Source organism: Sycon ciliatum, chromosome 11 (genome assembly GCF_964019385.1).
Source record: "Sycon ciliatum chromosome 11, ocSycCili1.1, whole genome shotgun sequence".
NCBI classification, from domain to species: Eukaryota; Metazoa; Porifera; class Calcarea; order Leucosolenida; family Sycettidae; genus Sycon; species Sycon ciliatum.
This window is the reverse complement of record NC_088653.1, coordinates 16,513,862-16,538,719: the sequence shown is the minus strand read 5'-3', so window position 1 is coordinate 16,538,719 and position 24,858 is coordinate 16,513,862. Positions and strand designations below refer to the sequence as shown.

The 24,858-nt window shown below is 48.3% G+C and overlaps 1 protein-coding gene across 1 annotated transcript; it reads right to left on the bottom strand.

Moving 5' to 3' along the window:
* Positions 1-226: 226 nt before the first annotated feature.
* Positions 227-24,592, bottom strand: LOC135827138 (uncharacterized). The gene is made up of 11 exons (XM_065339663.1): positions 24,257-24,592; positions 22,582-22,726; positions 21,284-21,385; positions 20,865-20,951; positions 17,109-17,438; positions 15,416-15,745; positions 14,383-14,676; positions 6,578-6,889; positions 3,848-4,093; positions 3,481-3,591; positions 227-564 (listed from the first exon to the last, which is right to left on the bottom strand). The coding sequence occupies exons 2-11, from the start codon at positions 22,703-22,705 to the stop codon at positions 227-229; spliced, it is 2,274 nt and encodes a 757-aa protein (XP_065195735.1). The 5' UTR covers positions 22,706-22,726; positions 24,257-24,592.
* Positions 24,593-24,858: the final 266 nt, after the last annotated feature.

The following is a 24,858-nucleotide window of genomic DNA, read 5'->3' as shown; positions in this document are numbered from 1 at the left end:
TCCTACAATCTTGTAGGACGCATCACGCAGCTTCATAAGTAAAGATTCGCTTGTCAGCAACACTGACTCACACTCAATCACTGCTTTTCAGGAATTCGTTTCAGGAAAAAAATCAACGTTTCGGTCATAAAATAACCATCGTCAGCAATGAAGTGGGAACACTTGTTAGGATAGGTTAATACAGTATGATATCCATTAAAATACAAAGATCTGTGCAGGATTTCGCTTAATACTTACTGGTGAAACGAAGAGGAATTGTCAGTTTTGAAGAACCGGCAGTTGTAGTGACGGTAATGGTGTAATTTCCAGTAGCCCCATCAATAAGTGGGAACCATATGGTAAGACTGGACAAGAAACAACCATTAACCTCACTCAATGATGTCTGTTCTTGATGTGGTATATCAATCGGACTTCCCTGTTCTCGACTCCATACAATATTGGCTTTCTGAGGTGCTGGTTTCATGGTGGAGTTGATACACACGGACAGAACTGCTGACTTTGTGTCATCATCCTCACTCACAACCAGTCCATTGATTCCAATAGGTGATGAAAGAACAGGGCCAGCTGATAACAACACAAAACAAGAATCGGTAACTATTCCTAGAGGTCTAGCTCAGCATTCTCGTCGATGACTCTGAGAGAGAGAGAGAAAGAGGGAGAAAGAGAGAAAGAGAGACAGCTGATAATCTCTCTTTCTCTCTCTCTCTCCTTCTCCCTCAGCCTCTCTCTCTCTCTGCCTCTCTCTCTCTCTCAAGAAAAAGAGCTGCCTCCTACAAACAGAGTGGAAGCTTTGCTTTTCTTCTTTCTTTCTTTTTTGAAACAATCTTGAGAGGGGAAACAAGATGTCAAGAGAAGAATCAGTATTAAGGAGGCTCCAACCCTTTGGGGGTGATTTTGTTTCTTCATAAACCCCCTCCTTTTTGTGGATGAGTGTGCTCTATATCATCCTATGTTACTCCACAAAAAAATTCAGGGGGTGTTTCCGCGGAGATAAGGCTGTTTGAGGTGTATTTCTAGGGGTGGGTGTATTTATCGATTTCGGCCTAAATTTGCTTGTTTTGGGGTCATATTTCAGATTTACCAGTTGTCTGGCTTTGTGATTGTAAGTCCTTTCACACATCACAGTGAAGCATTGGAGCAAGAAAATCTGGCAATCAGCATTGACTACTCAGAAAAATAGTAATTTTGGTACAAAAATGAACTTCGCAGAAATGCCCGTCCGCAAAGTACAATTGGGTGCACAGCTTCATAATTTCTTCATGGACATGCCCATTTTATTTTATTTTTGGGATCCTCATACTTCATAGAAACTAGAAATATATAATTTTAGGGGGGTTACCGTGCATTTTAGACCTCCAAAAATAAAAATAGGACAGAAAATTGGCCGATTTTCCACCATTCTTGGAATTGCTATTTTTCAGGTAAGGTGATCATTCCATGCATTCCTTGTGGTATCACTCCAATTTTTTGTGTCAAAAGCATTGAATGGTCCCCCAGATTGTAATAGTATACATGGAGACTAGATGAGGCCATGGTTCCTGGGCTTTTTAGCCCTTGATCTGGATATCGGCATGATCCATGCACAACGTTATTCATGATCCAGGCTGAGGCCTACAAACCCAGAACACAACTCTTGCAATAGTTCACTCCTAGTATTTCTCATGAAGCAACAGGCAAAGAGCTTGAGAAGGATAACAATAATTATTATAATCTGGGCCAATAACTTCACAGTTTCATGTTTGTAGTACATGTACAATGTAGATGCAGGTTCAACTCAATATTGGCAATGAACGACTGCCAGTAATTGTAGCATCCATTAGGTATAATCATAACACTATTCCCAATAACATGGAACAACCACAAGTGTATGTGGGTGCATGCACATTGCCCACATTGATACATACATGTACGCTTACATGCACATACTCACACTCACAAGCAAGTACCCATTGCACACACAAATACATGTACGTCATATACGCGCACCCGCAATAGCATACACCCACATGTAAAATGCATGCTCTTGAGCTTCGTTACCATATTCTGCTGTCCATGCACTTGTGCACGCGTGCGCGCGCGCATACATACAACATGTACTGCGCGCGCGCCCGCGCACACACACACAACATGTAGGCTCACACTCGTGCCTGCGTATGTGCATGCACATGGTGCTTATGGGTACAGGTGCATGCATTCATCATAATAGAACTGGTGCGAGTAGTGTAGGAATATTTTCAAATCACTGGTGCTGTACAACACAACATTTACAAAATACTTCACACTCTGACAATAGAGAATAGTACTGCAAAACAACATACTCAATTTTCAGTGCTGCATTTTATGCACATTATAAATATAATAATTATTCAAGTGGACGCAGGTGATGACTTACTGCTGGCGACGTTGGCAACTGACAGTCGACAGGTCGCAGCTTTCGTAAATAGCCCAAGTCACTGAGCAGTAGCTCACCAACGATTTACCACTCACTCAAGACTGCAATGTTTTCAGCGTAGCAATATATTTCGCCACTTGAGAATTAGAAGTGGATCCACTTACCAGAGTCTGTGCACCCACTTCAGTCTCTCTCTCTCCCAAACTCGCTTACAGTAGGTTTTGGTCCCTGGTGTTACACAGCCATCGAGACGCTTGGCTCCGTTCTCCTTGGTCATTTTTCGCCAAGCAAAATTATTCAGGATCTCGAGAAATCGAGCTGTGAAGTCAACTTCTTGCTCACACCAGCGATGCTTTTGAAAACATGCCCTGATACCCACTGACACAACGGAAGAGAAAACAACAGGAACCTCCATGGGGCCCAGGGAAGACTACAGGTGAAGAATGAAACAATATTCTCTGATATGACTGTCGATCGCGGAGTTCAAATTTTAGTAAGTTGAGAAGGGAATTTCCCAACTTTTCGCACTTATCGGCAAAACAAGACTTTTGCCTGCAAAAAACAGAGCGCCAGACCGGCTGCGCAGCGCAGAAGGTTGGAGCCTCCTTAAGTACCTTAACCTCTTCGTTGTTTGGCGATGTTGGTGTGTGTAGTGGCTACCGAGTGTTGAAAAGTGTCGACTGAGAGCGCATCGAGGAAAGGAGGAGAGATTGTTTTAAAATTACAGAACAGCCAAATTGTACAGTTCACAGCTTTGAACTCAGATAGTGAGCTAGTTATGCACTCAAACCTCGTTTATCCGCGCTGTACGGGACCGGGCATTGTCCATAACTTTGAAATGTCCCTACCGCCGAATCACATACATTTTAATGGGGAAAGGCCATAGATTTGGTATAATTATGACGTCACTAATTCCACAAAAACTGACAACAGAGTAGGAATATTTTCACTGAAACTCGCCCAAAGAATTCCCGGTAGACGGAAGTTCCCGTAACTTCGGGGTTCGATTAACCGAGTTAGGAGTGTGCACACTCACTCACACGCACACACACACACGCACACAACAGCCAGAAGGCCAGGCACCTCACCATTATCACAGTCCGTGCCTGTGTACGATGCCGCACATTGACATGCGTAACCCAGTCCAGAATCCAGGTCCCGACACACTCCATTACTGGAGCATGGCGAATTTGAACAAGCTGAGGTGGATCAGAAGGACAGTCGGAGTTAACCCACATGCATGGATACATATTCACAAACACCCACCCCCACACACACAACTAAATACACCCAAACGCACGCACACCCTGAACTCGCTCGGGCGTTCTTTTACAGACACTGCACAAGATTCAGCTCCAGTTCAGAATACAAATAGGTAGTTTGGTAGGTGGGTAGGAGAGAGAGAGAGAGAGAGACGACGACGACGACGAGACAGAGAGCAAAGGTTAGACTCACATGGACTTGGAATCAGGCACACAGCGAGCGCATACGGCCTTGCCACGTCCACGGGGTTCACGCGATGCTTATACTGAGCACGGCAATGCAGCACGTCTTCCGATAGCTGACCTGGTACAGCAATCTGCAGGCCGCCAAAGGCATCGCCAGGATGCGAAGGCCAGCAGGCGGAGAATAGAGGGTTTCTGGTGTTCGCCGTTGTGCTGAGAGTCACAGCACTCGTTCCAGACGTGCACGTGTATCTAGCTGATGGCAGAAGAGTTAGCAGACACCGCAAGGACAAGAAGAGGTACACTAGAGTTTAAGTATACAGTGTTAGCTGCCTACAGTCCATTTCAAAACTATAGACGCGTAGGGTTTTTGAAATATTTCAAATTTGGTTGGAACCTTTTGAGAATAGTTTCCGGAATATTGCCCAGGACCGCTCCACAACTACTCTCATATAGTTTCTAAACGATTGGATAACAGACGCCCAATTTGGAAAAATTGATGCACAAAGTGATCACAGATTTTATGTGGTATAGATGCTGGCATAACGGTTTTGCCTAGGTATGCGTCTCTAGTTTTGAAATGGACTGTAAGATTTGTGACGTATTAATGTTTGCTTATTTTGCGAGAAGAGCATAACGCAATCGTGAAATCAAACTTTAACAGCGGGTGTATATGTGTGACCATAGTGCTACACGAACATTTGCCACCGTTAACTCGCTGGTTCCGAGAGATCGCAAAAATTTAGCGACGCAAACGTCGGGCGGTTCACAGCAGTCGTGGCAACTGAAATCCGACCCAAGAAGCGCGGCAGGGGAGGGGGCTTGCGATGTACCAACACAGACTGTCTGACCGCCATGCTTTGAGCAGAACAGTTCTGCTTAGGACTACAGCATTTGTAAGTCATCGCGCGACGACTTTCTTTTTCGCGACGCGACGCGTTTCCCGTAAGCGAAATGAAGTATGAATCGGCCTTTACGCATTTACATAGGAGACAATTGCCTGCGTGGACATTATAAATTGGGTGTAGTGCTTTGGAATGGTGGCAAGGCTGCACAGCCCGCCGACACAACACGCAACCACATCAGCCTCAAAGCATGGGCGGCAGCGCATGCATGAGTACAGTGGAACCTGTCAAGGCGACCACTTGGATAAGGTGACCACCTGTCCTAAAAGACCACTGAAACCAGCACCATGGGTTGCTATTTCCAGTCACACGACTCCGGATAAGGAGACCACCTGGTAACGGAGACCACGTTTTGAAGGTCCCCTGAGCGGTCGTCTTATAGACAGGTTTCACTGTAGATACAATTGCTGTACTGTGCGCATTCCGCACCGTATCCTGAAGTTGCACCACATGTAGTTATGCTCCGTGAAATCCGACCCAATGTGCATATTCTTGCGCACTCAACTACAGTCCATTTCAAAACTATAGACGCGTACCTAGGCAAAAACCGTTATGCCAGCATCTATACTGCATAAAATCTGTGATCACTTTGTGCATAAATTTTTCCAAATTGGGCATCTGTTATCCAATTGTTTAGAAACTATCATGAGAGTAATTGTTTAGAAACTATTATGAGAGTAATTGTGGAGCGGATCTGAGCAATATTCCGAAAAGTATTCTCAAAAAGTTCCAGCCAAATTTGGAATATTTCAAAAACACTGCGCGTCTATAGTTTTGAAATGGACTGTAGCACGACCCTTGACACCCTGGAAGTGGTACGAATGCGGCTGGATGCACGCATGTGCAAATACAGCGGGGGCATTGCACACGGTACGGTCACTACGGTTTTGACCGTACGACTATTTGCCCCAAGTACCCCGTCAATCAATAGAATGCATTGATTTGGGCTCTAAAAATTTCCCATCTTTTGCCTCAGCCCCCCCCCCCCCCCCACGAGTAAGTTGTACTTCAGATGGCTGACCGTACTGCACTAAAATACCTTCCGACGCCCCTGTGCAGTGATGTAATTGGAACTAGCCCACGGGTGAAGTTCTCTGGGAGGGGTACTGACTACTACTCCCACATACATACAGACAGGTAAACAACAGGAACGTCGGACACGGTACGGTCACTACGGTATTGACCGTACCACTTTTTGGGCCTAATCACCCCGTGAATCAATAAAACGCACTGACCTGGGCACTGAAGTTCCAAAATATTCAGCTCAGCAACACTCCTCACAAGTAAATAGACCCATTGCGCATTGCCAAATATGGAATGCATGAGTAATGCTTGCGAGTACGCTGGGATCAGGAATGCACTGTTCGACACCCCAGACGACCATGCCCAGGTGACTGTGAAGGGTGTTTAGGGTGCAAATTACGTCATTGCGCAATGGGTCCATTGCACCTCAGATAGCTGACCGCACCACACTAAAATACCTTCCGACGCCCCTGTGTTACACCCTTTGGGGCAATGTGCTCTTGATTGGGCTTAAGAGTCACCCCAATGATGAATAGATGTCAATGAGGAGTCGTTGGCCAGCAAATCAAAGAAAGTCCAATGGAAAAAAGATAGGAAAAGTAAAAATGCACAGGACAGACAACAATCAACCCAGGGACACTCACACACGTGCCCCCCTCCCTCCTCACACACACACACACACACACACATGCGGTGCACCCCCCCCCCCACACACACACGCGCCCCCCCCCCCCCCCCCCCACACACACACATAAACACATCACCACCACCAAGGCAACGAACAATAAATTTCGTAACCCAAGCAAACCTACTGAGATCGCAGATAACATGGAGGCCGTCTCGCTGATTTCTCTTTGTCATGTCGCTAGACTGCACAGGATCCAATGCTCCAAACCCTTTGCCGGGATGTAGCCAGGCGCTCTGTGGAAACGTGAACGAATAGGAGGAAAACGAGAGCTCCAGACGATGAAGAAACGCAGCCACGCACGCCGCGTCATCAGCCAGGGGGAGTTCCATGCCAGCTTTTTGGCATGCAGTGTTTGCGTCCTGAAAGGTGGCATTCTGCCAATCCTGCTGGTAGCGCGGCGGTAGACCCAGTGTTGTTTGCTTGCAGTAGTAACGAGCTAAGCAGAGGGTGAAAGCAAAACACACACAGAAGTACACACACACATACACACACACACACACACACACACACACAAACACACGGAGCATTAGTTGAAGCCGTAGTGTGTACAGTGCGGTGTTTGTTGCAGCGTTGTCTCCCTCCGTACTGTGTCTCTCCCTCGCATCGGTACTATATGCACACGCTCGTCGCAGTACACCGGTGACACGGTGCTCGTCTTGTTCCGTAATGGACTCCTACGTGGCTTGCAGGCCCAGCGAAGACTTACTCACTGGCTTTCCTCAGGAAACAACTGTTTAAAAAAAGTGTTATAATCAGGCCACCTATAATTAATTCGTTGTTTCGGGTCACTTCACTCATCCGTACCAGGGTCGGTCGGTCGGGTTTATTTATTTTATATATATTTTTTATTTTGGTTACGGCCATGTGCATACACACACACCTGTATATGTGCAATAGACCGATCCCGAAAAGAGTGTCTGGGTTCGAAAGGGGGCATGTCACCTGAGAGTACACTGTACAACACATACATGGCACTACCTGATCAGAATGCGGCACAGGACGTGTTTGATAGTTTGCGTGTGAATGCGGGGGTAAGTACACGGTTTTCTCTTTAGTTGCATGCAAGAGAGACGATCCGACGGAAAGCAAATCTCTGTGTGGGTTTCTCCCTCGCACTGATAATGTTCTGCTGTTGGAGTCGAAATGCTAAGCCATAATCCTTGTTTCGCTCTTCTGTGTAGTGTGAAGAGGTCAACGAACATGTGGAGCTCACTTTGATGAAGTAGACAAGGCTGTGAGCGCTGTGGCTCAAAGCGATAGGCCCTAAATCTTACGAGATGTTTCGAGAGCTTCGTCTTCGATGAGTCTTGCCTCTTTCCTGCCAGGTTTCCTCCAATAGGACCAAGCACGAAGTGACTGTACTCCTCTGCAGCCGATCAATGTTCTACTGCGCAAGAAGATTGCGTTTTCGCCAAGCCAGTGCCCCGCCAAAGACCATCACCATCAGGGGCGTGCTCAGCCCCCCCAACTAGGGGGGTGCACGGGAGCCGAGGGAAAAAAAACGGCACCCATTTTGGTCAGGGGATGGCCCACGCCTGAAAATACAGAAAAAGAGAGCCCACTACAGTACTCATGGTACTAGATATTGACAATATCATTGTTCGCGCTGCACGTGTACGTGTAGAAGGCCGTTTGCATGTGTTTTCATGTGTACGTGTCACATCCGAGGTGCAGTATTATTTTTTTCAAAACCCAGATTGAAAAGTTTTGGGGGGTGCACGTGCCCCCCGTGCCCATCGCCGAGCACGCGCCTGACCATGTCACACCGTCGGAACGAGTTCATGATGAAAATCCTCATTCGCGCGAGCTTGATGAAAAACTATTTCGAAAGACAACATAGTCTCTACCCCAGGGACGACAAGTATGCGCCGGTCCTGGAAGGGGAGAATGTCTCCAGCGATAAGAACGAAGACGACGGCGGTATTTCGGCCACCTGGAGTCAGCGGAGTTCGTCAAGCTCTTCCGCCTCCGGGATCCGGTACATGTGCAGTAGGTGACATGTCGACACGAGCGTGCGAGAACACAGCATACACTGTAGTAATGTTGCGAGAGTTTGCGGAAGGAGTCCAAGTCGGGAAATCCATCAGCTCCAAAAGCTACCCGTAGGTGGGCGATGAGACTCCAGCTTCAGACTACAACAGTCAGGACTTGTAAATAGTTGAACTTTGTAAAGCAGCAGATCGAGAAGTCAGCTGAAATCGTAGCTGTTGCAGTATGTCGCCGCTATGTACCTTGTGTTTTTTACGGAGAGTCGATCGCCACGCGAAAGTTTCTCTCCTCACCGAGAGCTAGCTGGCCTCCAAACTTCGTCAGGGTCTGCCTAAGGTACCGAAGGTCCTTTGACTAGCTGCTGGCAGGACTCCATCAAATCCTTTATTATTATTATTATTATTTCCCTCAAACCAGTTAATCATTATTATTATTATTATTATTATTATTCTCAATTCATGGATGACATGGTGTCAACCAATATTATGAATGAGGGCTACCAGCCATGGAATAAAAGAACAAGAAGAGGCAAAAATGCACACGCAAAATATGGCAAGTTAAATGAAAATGAAATAAAAGTAAATCAATCCAAAACCGAAATTAATATTATTATAAAAATCAATCCAAAACCAAAATGAATTGTACAGGTAGCGTATGTGATTTACTTTGGAGCTTGAAGTAATACACAAAGAGAATGAAAATCAATGATTAGTAAATGAAGATCGACGTACGTGTATATTTATCAAGCTTAAAAATGCATTGAGGGTGTTGCTGGACTTTAATTGCTGAGGAAGAGAATCCCATAATTGGTATGCTAGGAACACAGGCGATTTGCTCATGGAATTGTTTCTTGCAATCGGGAAACGAAGCGAGTTCCGGCTCGTTGAGGATTCATTGAACCAGTTTAAGGAATGCTGCACATGCTGAGGGGCAGTGATAAGTTTGATTTTGTGAACGTATACGCAGGAGGATCGGTCAATGTAATGTTTCAGAGGAAATGTACAGCAATTTTCATAGAGAACGGCTATGTTGGTCTCGGGCGGCAAACGAAGTATTGCCCGGAGAATCCGTCGATGCACAATCTCCAGCTTTGCAAAGAGGCCATTACCGGCGCCACACCACACCACACAGCAATACAAGAAAATAGGCAAAACGTATGTATGATAAAGGTCTTTCGGCATTCTGGTGAGATGTAGGGGAGATGGCCATAAAGAATACCGACGACTGAGCTTGCCTGCTTTTCCAGATTCTGGAAATGGTGGGACCAGTCCAATTAGCTTTAGCTCGGCGAGCAAAAATCTCTCTCTCCTCCGCCATGAGCTGACACACACAAACTGAATACAAAACGATGCACTTCACACGAGCTGGCTTGCACGCGTGCCCCTTTCACGAACCCAGACTATCTTTTCGGGATTGGTCTATTGTGCATATCGAATAGCTTTTGTCAATCAAGCCAGTCGATCAAATCTGACTGTAGACGATCCAGCGCAGCCATTGTCCCATGAGATCCAGGTCCCTCCAGGACCAGATCTTGGCCTCGCTGGCAAACGAGACTGACGAGCAGCTCTCACCTTGAAAACTTCTGCCAATGACTGAACGCGCGACGCGGTGGCGGAGCTGATGCTGTTCAAAGTTCAGGACCGGATCGGAGATACATGTATAGTCGTGTGGAAGACAACGTCGTCACCAAGCGCTGCATCCTGTCATTTGGCTGCTTCTGAGGTCGATGTCTGGACCGGACTGCTATTATTAGGGTCGCGTGTGTACAGTCTAGTCGTATGTACATTTGCATGCACTATAAACAAATTTAAAAAAATTGCGGTCAGGTGAAAAAAGACGGCCGGTCGGGTGACCCGAAACAACGAATGAATTCTGGGTAGCCTTATGAAACTCTACGGTTCGCGCTACTGGAAAGGCTATCAATAGGTGATCTTTGTAGCCATGCCAGCTGGACTTACATGACGTGTCACCTATGGTCCAGGTCCAGGGACGTAGCTGGTCCGATTTTTAGGGGAGGGAGGGGGGGGGGGGTTGTTGCACGGCCGCATAGGTGAAGGATAGCTGGTGCATGTCATTCATGGCTCATTATGATCACTCTGAACCTAGGTCAAATATTTCATGGGTACACGTGACGGAAGTCCCTGCGACAGCCGCAAATGAACACTCTAGGTTTTGGCACAGCCGGCCGGGGACAATTGCACATGAGGCGCCAGTCTCGTCTGCCCTGCGCCAAGTCACACCAGTCACCTGTCACGCACCGAGCACACAGATCAGCAGCGGCGATGTCCCTCCAACGTTTCTTGGGACTGTGTCTGGGCCTTGTGTTGAGCCCCTCAGCAAACAGAACACGCTTGGGGAGACGGGAATCCTCCATTCGCCCAAGGTGGCCAAGCCAGCGTAAACGGTGACAGCGTACGACCTCCGCCATTGACGACGGCATACCGAAACTAGGGCTGAAACAATCATTCAATAACTCCTAACGATCAACCAATATCATTAACGATCGATGTATTGGTTTTATCGATTCTTGTCAGCTTTATCGAACACCAGATTATGAAGAAATTCCATGATGCCTTTGCTACGTTAGAAATTTGTGGCACCGCATTGTTGACATCTGTAGATATCTGGCTGGTTTTAACAACATGAACTACTCAAGTAGAGAGCTTCATGTTGTTTCTAGAGCGAAGAATCTTGTCGTCACTCTCTGGCAACTGTTCTCATCTCCGACTTCTCCCACGAATGAACCGAAAAGGCAAAGTCTTCTATCCCGATCTCTTTCAAAGACAAAAATCAATTTTACTGCACTTGCAATCACCTGGTCACCACGCCAGCAGGCGACAACTTTCACACCAAGGTTCAACTCGAGTGACAGGACTGCACCCAAAAAAGGTCAAACAGGCAAGTAAGTTGTACCCTGCAGGCACGGTGACCAGGTGACTGGCGTACGCAGGAGCACATGACCGCTTGTTCAACCATGCTCGATTGGGAATAAAGGAGGAACGCTGCATCGCAGCCTTTTCGGACCAAAACCAGTCGACTCAGCGTCCAAAAGACTACAACATATGGGCCAATCGCGGTCATCCGTGCTTTTATAAGAACGAAATGGCGCTTTTAGTGACATTTTGCATACAAATTCCCATCTAGTAGGGCGCAGTCACCCAGTTTCGGTGGAAGTGCGTGAGTTCGATTGGGATTCAAGTAGGAGGGGAGTGTCTCAGCTTCCTCGGACCACGACCATTCGACTCAGCACCCCGAAGACTACAACTGGTGAAATTTTAATTTTTGCCTTAACTTCCCCTTTAAACATCATAGGAGCAAGTGTGCATCCTTGACGCAAACCATTGCGGACCTCAAATTCCGAAGACCTGCCATTGCCGACACGAACATGGGCAAGCATACCACTATGCAAAGACTGGATCAATGACAACACCTTTGGAGGAACACCGCATTTCTCCAGGACCAACCACAAACCAGCACAGGGGATAGAGTCATAAGCCGTTCACAAGTCTACGTAAAGGACGTACAAGTTCGATTCATGTTCGATGGCTTTCTCCACGAGCTGCCGAGCAACAAAGACCATATCTACGCAGCCACGTCCCTTGCGGAAACCACATTGCGTATCCGGCAGAATGTCCTCGGCGATCTCCTCAAGACGATCCTGGATGATCCGCGCGAACAGCTTGCCTACGACGTCCAGCAGTCTGATGCCATGCCAGTTGTCACCACACGCGAAGATTACCTTTCTCGGGGGTGGGGATAATTTGCGCATCTCGCCAATCACCGGGGACGCATCCAGACGACCATACCTGCACCATCAGCTCATGAATGCGACGCTGAAGAACTTCACCTCCACAAAGCACAAGTTCCGGGAGGATGCCAGATTGACCAGCTGCAGTACCTCGCTTCATGTTACCTAAGGCATGTTGGAGTTCCTCAAATGCTGGTACAGTATCTAGATCCTCTCGCACCTCCAGCTCCGGCATGGAATTCACAACATCAGCATTAAACTCCGAGGGAACATTCAGAACACTCTCGAAATGCCGACCGAATCTGGCCCGGGTAGAGTCAATATCTGGCGTAGCATTCCCATTCTCATCGAGAACAGATGATGTAGCAGTTGATTTCCTCCTGACATGAACACCCTGCAACATGTTTATGCAGCGCCACCGAGTACGACCATCTTTTTTGGCTTCTTCTGCACGACGCACGGTCTTCATGACCCATCTGTCCTTTGCATCCAGCACTGCCTTTGCAACAAGTCGCTGGTGTCTCATGAAGACCTGACGGTTTTGGCGGGTGTCATTGGCTAGCAAGATCTTGTGGTGTTAGTTCTTCTCCTGAATAAGCGGTTCCAGCTCATCACGACTCTCAAGGAACCAATCCGGCTGGGCACGGCGCTTATATCCGAGGACTGATAACGAAACCGATATAAGCGGGTCACGCATGCGAGACCAAGACGAGTCGATGGTGTCATCCCCAGGTGGCTCTTGCTGCAGACCAGGACCATTTCCAAGCACATCATCCAGCTTGGTCTGATGAAATTCCTTCCGGATGTCACTATCATGCAGGTCGTGCACTGCCAGTCAACGTGGAGCTGACTGTGACTTGCGTGGGCGGGAGAAATCCAATGCCGGCTTACTCCGCACCATGCGATGATCCGTCCAGAACGATGCACCGCGCATCACCACAACATCCTGACAGAATACACGTTGGTCTTGTCGCAGTATGATGTAGTCGATCAGATGCTGTTGTCGTGTCGCAGGGTGTGTCCAAGTGCCGCGTCGAAAAGGTCTCTTGCAAAAGCAGGTGTTCATTGCGCAGAGAGAGAGAGAGTTCCTGGCACAAAAAGACAGCAGATCTTCCCCAGCCGGGTTGCATAGACCAACGCCAATCTGTCCTAGTACCTAGTCCCACAGCGGGCGCTCATCAGAAGGATCTGCAAGTGACAATGAACCGACGCGAGCGTTGAAATCTCCTAGAAGGACCATGACATCATGCTTGTTCACATGATGAAGGGCATCTTGCAAGTCTCGAAAGAATTTATCCTTCACTGCTCGAGTCGCCTTGCTAGTTCGTGCATACACGTATACAATTGTCAGATACTGGTCGTAATATCGCTGGTCACCACGCTGGAGCGTGTCTCCCTTCATGCCGTCTAGAAAGCGAGCTGTGACGATACGTGAACTGATCGCGTTCCACTGTTCACCGCCTCTCCTCCAGGCCGATGTCATGTCAGGCCCCATCCAAATCCCAACGCCCTCGTTACGCCGAGCTGTTTCACCGTCGGCCGGCAAGGGCCTCCCGGAATGAACAAATGTGCAAGCGCCAACAGGCTAGACATCACTTCTGTTACGGAGGTAGCCTCAATTGAAGTATTATTCGTTCTCATTTTGCATCTAGTGACTGCACATTCCAGGTCGTGACAAGAAGTCTCTGTCGTCCCAACTTTCTCTTCGAATTCATCCGATAAGCCGATCGTTATGGTATCAGCTAAGCCACTAAGGAAAATACGTAATCGTTTCGGCACTAAACTATTGTGTGACCCGTGCAATTACTCCTTGCCACATTTGAGGCCACAAAAGTCCAAGAACAGAGAAATAGAAATTCGAATTCATCTTCAATTTCGAAAATTCAAATTTCGTTCGAACTATACTGCATCTCCTGCTTGTGCTATTGCGTGTCAAAAAAACTCCCAGTGAAGCGCAAATTCACTGGGACGGGCTGCCACAGCCACGGCCTGGTCTACACCACACCGCGCATGGCTGCTGAAGGCAGCTACATCCTCCTTGTCAGAGCTCCAAAAAAGCAGAACTGACTCCTACAACTACAACTGACATACACACACACACACACGCATACACACACACGCACACACATGCACGCACACACACACACCCCTACACACACACACGCACTCAACCCAAGGGAAATCGTACTCACGGGGCACAGCACAAAGGACATGACGAGTGCCGGACACATCCGCAGCCTTCTCCTCGTCATCAACATCGCTTAAGACCCAGGAGTGTATCGAGACACCAGGGACGCCCAGATCTGCATTGCGCAGCACGCGAAGATGGAGCAAGAACAGCGCATTGCAGGTGCGAGACGTCAGAGAGTTGGCGGGCAGGGAGAGGCCTGCCTCGGAGCACGACTGCACGGCACTGGAGTAGGTAACTGGATAGTGCTCTCCGGAGGGCTGCACCAAGCTGATTCCGTCGGCGCACATGAAACTATCTGCATACGAGTAGAGAAAAGAGGGCCAGTTTGGACTTGTCGTAACTAAAAGTTTAAAAAAAAAATTGTAACAAAACTTGTCACACCTGCACCCAGCCCCGTGCCATCTCCACACCCAGCCCCGTGCCATCTCCACACCCATCCCCGTGCCATCTCCACACCCAGCCCCGTGCCATCTCCACACCCAGACAATGGACGACGAGATAACTACAATAATTATTGAAAGACTTTATTCGTGACAAGACGACGGAAACACAACTAGACATGACGAACTCAAGATGTAGACTGCGTTTCACACCACAGCAACACACGCATATGCACCTACACCATGGACCACATGACGTACACAATCAGGCGCGTGCGCCGGTGCCCTTCAATGGGGGGGGGGTTGCGGGGGCCTGCCCCGTGAAAATTTTCAAAAAATGAAGCAAAATCCTGCATTTTGAGCAAAAAAGGGGGGGTTCCGGGCACCCAGGAACCCATATGGGGCAGGCGCCTGCACCAAAATAACATACACCACAACACTACTGCAGTCATCAAACAAACACACCTGTTCAGTTCCTCGTACAGTAAAACCTGGTGTAAGCGACCTCTGGGTTTAGCGACCACCTGTGGGACCTGGTTCTAAAGACCACCTGGCTTTAGTGACCGCTTTTGCTTGCAGCGTGGGGTGGTCGCTTAAACCAGGTTTTACTGAAGTTCGTCCTAAAGAGGTTTGCTTGTACTGTACTTCACTTACTGGGTATCTCGCAAAATGTCGTTGTGGTCCCTTCGGCTAGAGCCGATGAGCTCGCGCCGGCGGCGGACCAGAACGAGTTGCCATCGACACCGCTGATGCCCTCCGTGCGCAGCCAGGTGGCAAACTCCTGCTGACATTGCGTCGTGTCGGGGCTGGGGTCGGGCAGGCGCATGCCCGACCGTTGACACAGGTCGTGTGCGGTTTGGTAAGTGTGCGAGTCCAGGCGTGCCTCGGAGTTGGCTTGCAGGTCGGCGAACAGAGCCACCGGTCTGGCGAGATGCGTCGATGACGACGACTGCTCTGATTCTCTCGCCGGACAGAGGTACATGTCTAGAAGATCAGAGGTGGAACATTTACACATTGGTGTGCACGTGCACACACACACACGCGTGCACACACACACGCAGCACACACACACGCAGCACACACACACACACAGTCGTGCGCACGCAGCACACACATATACACTCAGTGCATGCACATGTATACACTCATTGCATTCACATAACCGCCACTGTAAGAGCCATATACATAACGAAGTGCTAACTCTAACGAGTTAACGAGGTGAAATCTGTGGTTAAAATAGAAATCGTGATACAGAAATCGATACATATACTGTCCCATTGAGCGTTGAGAATGAGTGAGAATCGTTACCTTTGGTACACGTAAACTAGTCAATTTTGGGAAATCGTTACATATATGCGCCTCGTTAGAATAATGGCTTTTACAGTATATGCACAGAGAGTGCATAAACACATACATAATTATATATTCATTATACACAGTGCATGCACATGTCAGGGCTGCCACATGCTCCGATTTTTCGGAAATCTTTGATCGCCTGTCGGACAGAAACGACCGATTTTGTTCCCAAAGTGGGACAATCGATTATTTTATTTTGAGCGCTTTTTAGTCCCAGTTGGCCATTCGGCGCTTCCAGGGCGGTCCGGGACCGAGCACTGGCCGTAACTTTGAAAAGTCCGAAACTCCGAATCACGTACATGTTGATGGGGAAAGGTCATAGATATGGCATGTGACGGTACTATTTCGACAAAAAGTGACAAAAGAGTAGTACACTCAAACGCCTCTTATCCGGACATGTGACTGGATCATGTGACTGGATCGTGTGACTGGATCATGTGACTGGATCATGTGACTGGATCGTGTGACTGGATCATGTGACTGGATCATGTGACTGGATAGTGTACACTGAACACCTCTTATCCGGACATGTGACTGGATCATGTGACTGGATCGTGTGACTGGATAGTGTACACTAAACACCTCTTATCCGGACGCGTCAGATACGGACACGTCTCTCCACCGGGCACCTTCGGTTTGAGTTCCTATCACAAATGCTTCGGATTTTTGGGTTTGGAACTTTTCCATAATGTTGAAGTGCTTATTTCTCACTGCCAACCTATGTAATCCACACATTTTTATCAATGGGTTCCTTTTTGTATCTTGAACATGTGCAATACCTTCCAAATAAACTTCCTCAAAAAATGATTATGATACATGGTAAACGAGTTATCCTGATACGGGCAGTGCCGGGTCCCAAGGTGCCCGTATAAGAGACGTCCGATTGTAATATTTCCACTGGAGCTTGCCCAAAGGGTGCTCGGTAGACGGAATTGCCCGTAACTTCGGGGTCCGGACACTAATAACGGAGTGTATGAGTGTGGGTGCTTACTGTATTGAACGCAAAGGTAGACCGATAATCGACTGTTGGCGTTGACGAAGCCGCTCGCAGTCCGGCCAAGCGTGGTGCCCGACTCCGCTTCGACTTTGGTCTCCTTGAGCCAGATGGCCTTGTCCGTCAGCACGATCTGGTTGACGATGTGCAGCTCGTCGTCGAGGATGCGCAACGCGTATTCAGCGCAGTCTATCAGACTGTACGGTAGCAGTTCGGCGTGCGCGGCGCGGCAGTTCCGCGTGGCCTCGGCGTGCGTGAACGTCACGGGATACAGGCCGAACCCGTGGCCTACACTCACCAACCGGCTGCCTTGGCACGGGACCATCGCTGGAAGCAAAGAACAAGGCAGGTTCAAAACAACGACGACAAAGGCAACAACACCCACACGCACGTGCGAATGCATGCACACACGCACATGCTCATGCACGCAAACAAACACACACACGCATGCACACAGCCAAACATAAACATTGAACGTCCGCAACAACAGCAATGCTGCGCATCTTGGAGACACACCTCGGGAATCAAGTAAAGTCACCTCCTCTACAGAACTCGAAAATACCGCCATTCCGGCAACAGGCTCTCAGCTGCACCAAATAGATAAATAAATATTAAACTTTGCCGGAATGGCGGTATTTTCAAGTGCAAGAAATACGCTGCAATGGAGTTTGGGAATTCTGAAGAAACGTTCCTTTACAGAACATTACAAAAACACTGCTCGCACATACTAGTACGAGCGATTATAAGACTTTTTTTTTTTTACTAAGTACACAACCTACATGTCAGTAGGGGAGAAGACAACAGAGTATACAATAACAAAACAGCAGGGAGAGTAGGGGCTGCGAAGCAAGCCTGCACAGGGTATGTCTGACATTCCAAGAAAACGTTTTGAATGGCACTACGCGAGAACTGGGGTCACGGTTGCTCTAAAAGGGTACAGTTGTGCTCGGTGAAATCAGATCTAGAGTGCATGTCTGGCGCCCTCTACTCGCACGGCCCTTGACGCCCGGGAAATGGTACGAATGCGGCTGGACATACACATATACAACAAGCACAGCGTTGGACCTACTGTAGAGGCAGAAAATTTCGTCGGTCAATAATTTCGTCCAACTCCAAAGAAAAGGAGTTCGTCCGGTTGAAAATTTCGTCCATGGATCATAAGAGTGTATAGAAAAGCTGGGCAAATCGACATTAGTCCTACATTTAATTTAGTCCAAAAGCTCCCTGGACGAAAAAGACGAAATTAAATTCCAGACGAATATTTCTGCTTATACAGTATGGGACGGTGAGAAGGCAATCGCGCCTGTGCAATTGGCGAAGTAAAATAAAAGTCAACGGCAACAACTTCAGAACTGGTCCAGGACACCAGTCGGGCACTTTGAATCGGATATCACCAAGCGTATGTGCACGTATACAGGGTTAAGTGTGTTCCTAGTTTTCAAACATGCTCTTTAACCATTGACCGGTCGGTGGACGCGGCGATTGGAACCAGTCGTACTCCGATAACCGAAACGGCACAGCAACTCCAGCAAGCAACATGGCCATCAACACGAGGACTGCTGCAAAGCCAATCGCATCTTGCCAACCGTCAAACTCCAGCAAGTCAACATCGCAAGCTGAAAGTGACCTGATTTCGAACAGAGAGGGTGTTTTGAAAAAGCTTCACTTCCAGCTCACCACATAAAACTAAGCTAGCTGTCCTGGAACAAGTCCCCTATGCTGACTATTCCGCCAAAAAAGGCTGCTAGTTCTCACGACATGGGAGATAATTTAACATGAAAGCGCTAAAACTTTGAATGCAAATGCTGTGGGCGAGAAGAAATGTGTTATTTACAGAACAAAATGCATGTGGGAAACTACGCCACCCACCACCACGCCACACCACGCCACCCACCACCACGCCACACCACGCCACCCACCACCACGCCACCCACCACCACGCCACCCACCACCACGCCACACCACGCCACCCACCACCACGCCACACCACGCCACCCACCACCACGCCACCCACCCCGCCACCCACCACCACGCCACCCACCACCACGCCACACCACGCCACCCACATCCTGGTCTCTTTACTTGCAAAACTGGAATTTGCAAACCAGATAAGAAAGAGAGATTAACCCTTTGGAGTCCGTAACTTTTTTGCTTCCGCAGAATTTGTGGCAGTCACGAAAATGCGCACTCCATTTCCAACATAACTTTGGTTCTACTTCACAGATTTTGAAGATCTTGGGCTCGTTGGGAAGCTCTTGATGAGAGAAATACAATGCGCCCAAACTCGCCAAGACCACTTTTCATTGTCCGCCACAACGCGCCCCAAACGCGAGTCCAGCTCCAGATCTGAGACGAAATCGGTCTCCTGTAGCCATTTCACTGAATTTGGCTCGGAACTGTTCAATTTTTTTCGAGTAGAAGCTTACCTTGCCGTGACTTCGCGCCGCGCCGGTACTGGCACGTGCCGCCTGTCATGAAGCTGGAAAAGTCCCTTTTTTTCATGCACTGCTGACTCGCAGCACGCAGCGCAGAAAATTCGAAATGTTTGATCGCTCGCCGCTCACTCAAACTTCATCCGAGAGACTTCAGATCTGTTCAAGGCGATAGCTGAGAGTTTTCTCTACCATCTAGATCCTTCTATTGTTGAATTTGGTCAAGATTTGGCCGAGAACCGAAAGTTTGACTGCGCCCACATGCATACAAAATGCCCATGGTTCGAAATCGAACCATGGACTCCAAAGGGTTAAAGTAAAGTTGTGAATCACACTGTGATTATCATGTCAGCTCAATGTGTGTGTGTGCTTAACTTTCCAATTTCCCCACCTACTGATTTTGGCAAGTTATAGTTCAGCAGCTCCACCACAAGCATCAAATCCATCACTACAGCCATCACCACCAAAACTAAACACACCATGATCACCACTATGATCACAACACCATTACAACCACCAGCACCAGCACCACCAGCACTGCCACCACCTCCACCAGCACCATGACCAGAACCTCCACCAGCACCAACAGCAACACCTCCACCACCACTTACAACGGCTGTTTACCTTGAATGTTTATTCACCTTCTTTATCACACTTTGTGGATGACACCATAAGGATGACCAGCACCAGCACCAGCACCACCAGCATCGCCTCCACCTCCACTAGCACCTCCAGCACCAGCACCACCTCCGCCACTTACAACGGCTGTTTACCTCGAACGTTTATTCACCTTCTTTATCACACTTTGTGGATGACACAATAAGGATGACCAGCACCAGCACCACCGTGCTCAACCCCAGTCACACCGTACTCTACCCCAGTCACACTAGTGATGTATTACAGTCCATTCATCGGAAACAGTCCCGCTGGCTTTTGTGGATTTGGGCCGAATTGAGGATCAAAAACCCATTTTAAATCTCAACAATCTGGGTTTCGGATCTGCTTCTCCATACATTTTGCCAGGGCATACCTGTCCTAATTTTGCAAAACCTGGCTGAATTTCCATTTCCCTGTTCTTGGACTTTTGTGGCCTCAAATGTGGCAAGGAGTAATCGCACGGGTCACACAATACAGAATGTAATGTTGTTTTCATGATATCTACAGCTATGTGCGGGAGACACCACGGTCCAACAAGTTAGGGTGCCAGTTTCCAATGAATGGACTGTAGTGATGTACTAATTACTAATTATTACACCATTAGCTAAGCCCCTTTGACCCCTGAAGAACACCAGTGCTTGAATGCCAAATAGGTCATCCTTACATAAGCAGCGGAACCTTCCTGGCGTGTTGACGCAGGATTGCAGTCGGTTACAAACGTTGTCATGGGGGTCAGAGCATTCGTCCGTGTCTGCAACAAACACAAACACAAACATAAGAGAGAGAGAGAGAGAGAGAGAGAGAGAGAGAGAGAGAGAGAGAGAGAGAGAGAGAGAGAGAGAGAGAGAGAGAGAGAGAGAGAGAGAGAGAGAGACACACACACACACACACACACACACAGGCAGAGAGACAGACTATCGGACACAGTTGCAAACATGAAGTCGGACGGGCACAAATACAGCCACAAACAAACAAACAAGCAAATTTATTAGCACACACAAACAGACAAATGCACACCCAGACCAATGCACAAACACCCCACACATAAGCACACGCGTACATGTACACACAGAAATTACCTACCAGAGCAAGTTGTCCCGTTGCCCGTCCAGCCAAGCTTGCAGGTACATTGGTTGTCATGGCAGCCGGCGTTTGAATCGCACGTCACACCATTGCAGATAACACCTTGCCAATGTAGGAAGGAAGAGGACAACATTTAAGATGTATATACACACAGAACATGGACAGATATGCACATAGTCACGCACACTCGCACACACATGGACACGTAAACACACACACACACACACACACGCACGCACACACGTGTACACTCACACACTCGCACACACACACTCGCACACACGTGCACACTCGCACACACACACACACATGCACGCACACATGCACACATATAGACACTGGAAGCTATAAAGAAGCCGATTAAACCGCTCCCAACTGCCGACATTCTGCACAAAAGGAGCTGGTATACTTGTACAGAATAGATGAAAACGAGAAGTACACAGAAAAAGGCCACCATGCCCCCCCCCCCCCCCTCCCCTCCTCACACACACACACACACACACACACACACACACACACACACACACACACACACACACACCACACATGGACACAAAGATCAAGACACACACACACATATGCACACATATGCACACAAACACACACACACACACACACACACACACACACACACATATGCACACAAACACACACACACACACACACACACACACACTTGTACTTGTACTTGTTGCTCACTGCCAAAACTGGTCACGTGAGTCCCCCCGGGAGAGGGGAGAGAGACTCAAAAGGAATCTTGGAAAGATGACTCAATTGGTTATTGAACCGCCCAACGGCCGACACCCCCTGAAATCCCCAAAACTCTGGGTGGACTTGAAAATGATCCCACTTATGGGCTCACCACACCTCACTAAGTGGGTGAGGACAAGGTGCAGAAAAAGGATTGACGGCATCAGGGTATCCGTCCCGGGATCCAACTGCAGTTACCCCTGCCCCCAGTGAAGGTAATAGTTGCTACTAGTGTGAGTGGCTAAATCAGAGTGGATCTGATAAAAGCTTCACTAGCACCATTGATTACACAAGAGTTAATCTAGCCAGAAGCAGTCCATGGTTAACAGGTATGTATACTTCAAATAGAAAGTATATGAACCCTGGAACCAACAAAGGTGGCAGGTACAACATTACACCTTCAAGCAGCCGAGCCAGTTGGCAACAGACCCAACACAATCAGGCATAAGTGTACCTACCAACCTAACTAGCTGGCACACACACACACACACACATGGAAACACACACACACGCAGAGCTGTAAGAACGGTCCAATCCATGGCGCTAACCGGTGCTGTCATCAGAGGATGAGGAGGCAACTTGAACTGTGGTGGAGATCAAAGTCAGTAAGGAAGCGAGTAAGAAGATTGTGGAGGGCGGAGGAGCAGTGGATGATTGCTGAGGAGACAGCATTGTTCATATTCACGGCGCTAGCTGCACAGGAAAAATAGCAACAGAGAAAAATAGATTTGATGAGTGAGTGAGTGAGTGAGAGTGAGAGTGAGAGTGAGAGTGAGAGTGAGAGTGAGAGAGAGAGAGAGAGAGAGAGAGAGAGAGAGAGAGAGAGAGAGAGAGAGAGAGAGAGAGAGAGAGAGAGAGAGAGAGAGAGAGAGAGAGACAGAGAGAGAGAGAGAGAGAGAGAGAGAGACAGAGACAGACAGACAGAGACAGACAGACGCAGATAGAGACAGACAGAGAGGGAGGGAGAGAGGGACAAAGAGATAGAAACAGATAGTGTGAGGCAAAGCGACACAGACAGATTATTCGTTTACACTGAAGCGCTGCCGGACAAATTCCAAACAACAGGTCCAAAGTTGACCAGCGAAGCTGTTGCCCAGTATCTACGTGCATACCCGCAGTGGACAGTGTCTGTGGATGTGCAATGCGCACTCTTGCTTTTGGACTCGTGCTGCCACACATCAGCATAGTCTGAACCCGTTTACAGCCAACCTCGTGAAAAACAACCCAAACACAATCTTCAAGACAATAGCAGGACCGCCGGAAGCAGTTTTTGATTGGCGCGGCCACACCATAGCCGGTTCGCTCTTTTTGTATGATATAGCGGGGGCACATAACCTCCTCAGCGGTAAAGACGCCAACAAGTTGGTCCCGTGATGACCTGACCAACCAGACCGGTTCTGGCGGTCTGCCCAGTGCCCATTTGACTGCATGCATGCAATGATACATTCGAAGAGTTGGTGGACAAGCCGTTGATTATCCACTCTCATTGTAATATCGAAAAGTATTCTTTCTAGACCAAAGAGTGGTATATTTGATAATATTTTAATAACGATAGAAATATTTACGATACTTCTCCAGACGTTTCGTTGTTCTGAACAACATCGTCAGTGGATAAAGAAATGATGCATTCAGCCTGACGAATAACGACAACTCGTGAACGACGACACAGCTCTCTCATGCACAGTCGAGGGTCGTTACTCGCAAGGCTGACTGAACCTGAAGTGGACTGCGTGCTGTAAGCTGCACGGTACACCCCGTGTATTGTCGACAACACGTCCTGCTTGTGATGGAGTCTTGCGGATTCTCGACTGGTGTGTGTGTGTGTGTGTGCAATTATGTGGCTTACCGCAACACTTTGGCCACAGGCTTTAATTGCTTTCAAAGTGGAATTGATTTGATTTCCCGAAATCAATTTAGTTTGATGATATGCATGTTGACTTGCTCTTACTAGTGGCTTTTTCCTATCTTTAAAATAGTGCCCCAATTGCCCACAAAACGAAGGCATGTCGAAATAGAGGTAATACTTGGGCACTACTACCGGTGCGTTGGCGTAATGGGTGATTTGAAGTTTCAAAAGACCTTGAAAATAGCTCAGAGAAACATGGTGCGAGTGCATGAAGTATCACGGTGGCATACAGCACCAGCGGAAATTGTTTCGGATGGATGGAACCACATGTCACGCACAAAAGGGCAAGTCTGCCTTATGGAGGATAGCCGCCTCACCTACGAGAAGGAGCGCTCACATCCTCCGCCACCGCTGCAAACGGATGGCCGACTGACTGACGTGGCGACGCTCGGCGTTGTTGTCTCCTTGGCCGAGTCACTCCTTCAGCAAACCTCTCCCCAAATAGGGCTGTTCTCACAAAGCCGAAAGGCAGCAACACAAGTAGTTCGACAAAATCTTTTGTCTAACGCTGGGGCAAGAGCCCAAGTGCCAATATTCTCTGCACTCCGCGCTGGGGCGTCAAAGGGAGCTTTTATCTCGCTTTGTCTTTCACCTGTAAATTCCCCACGTCAATCGGCACTACCAACCACCAATCCTGCAGCTTGGCCAAACAAACTGACGAGAACAATTAGCAGCAAAGTTGGAAGTGAATCTGTCAACGCGCCATCGCAAACGATCAACAGATCCCGGAGCATCTCGCATGCTGTCGTCGGCATTTTTCGCGTACAGGGTTCACAGGTACGTGGACCATAGGATGACCGTTTGAACCAGAACCATGCCAGAGAGGGGGTATTTTGCGAGTCCCCCTGATTTGAACTGATCGCTGCACTGCACTACCTGCCGCCACTCTGACTACAGACAGGTAGTTGTGTTTCTGGTG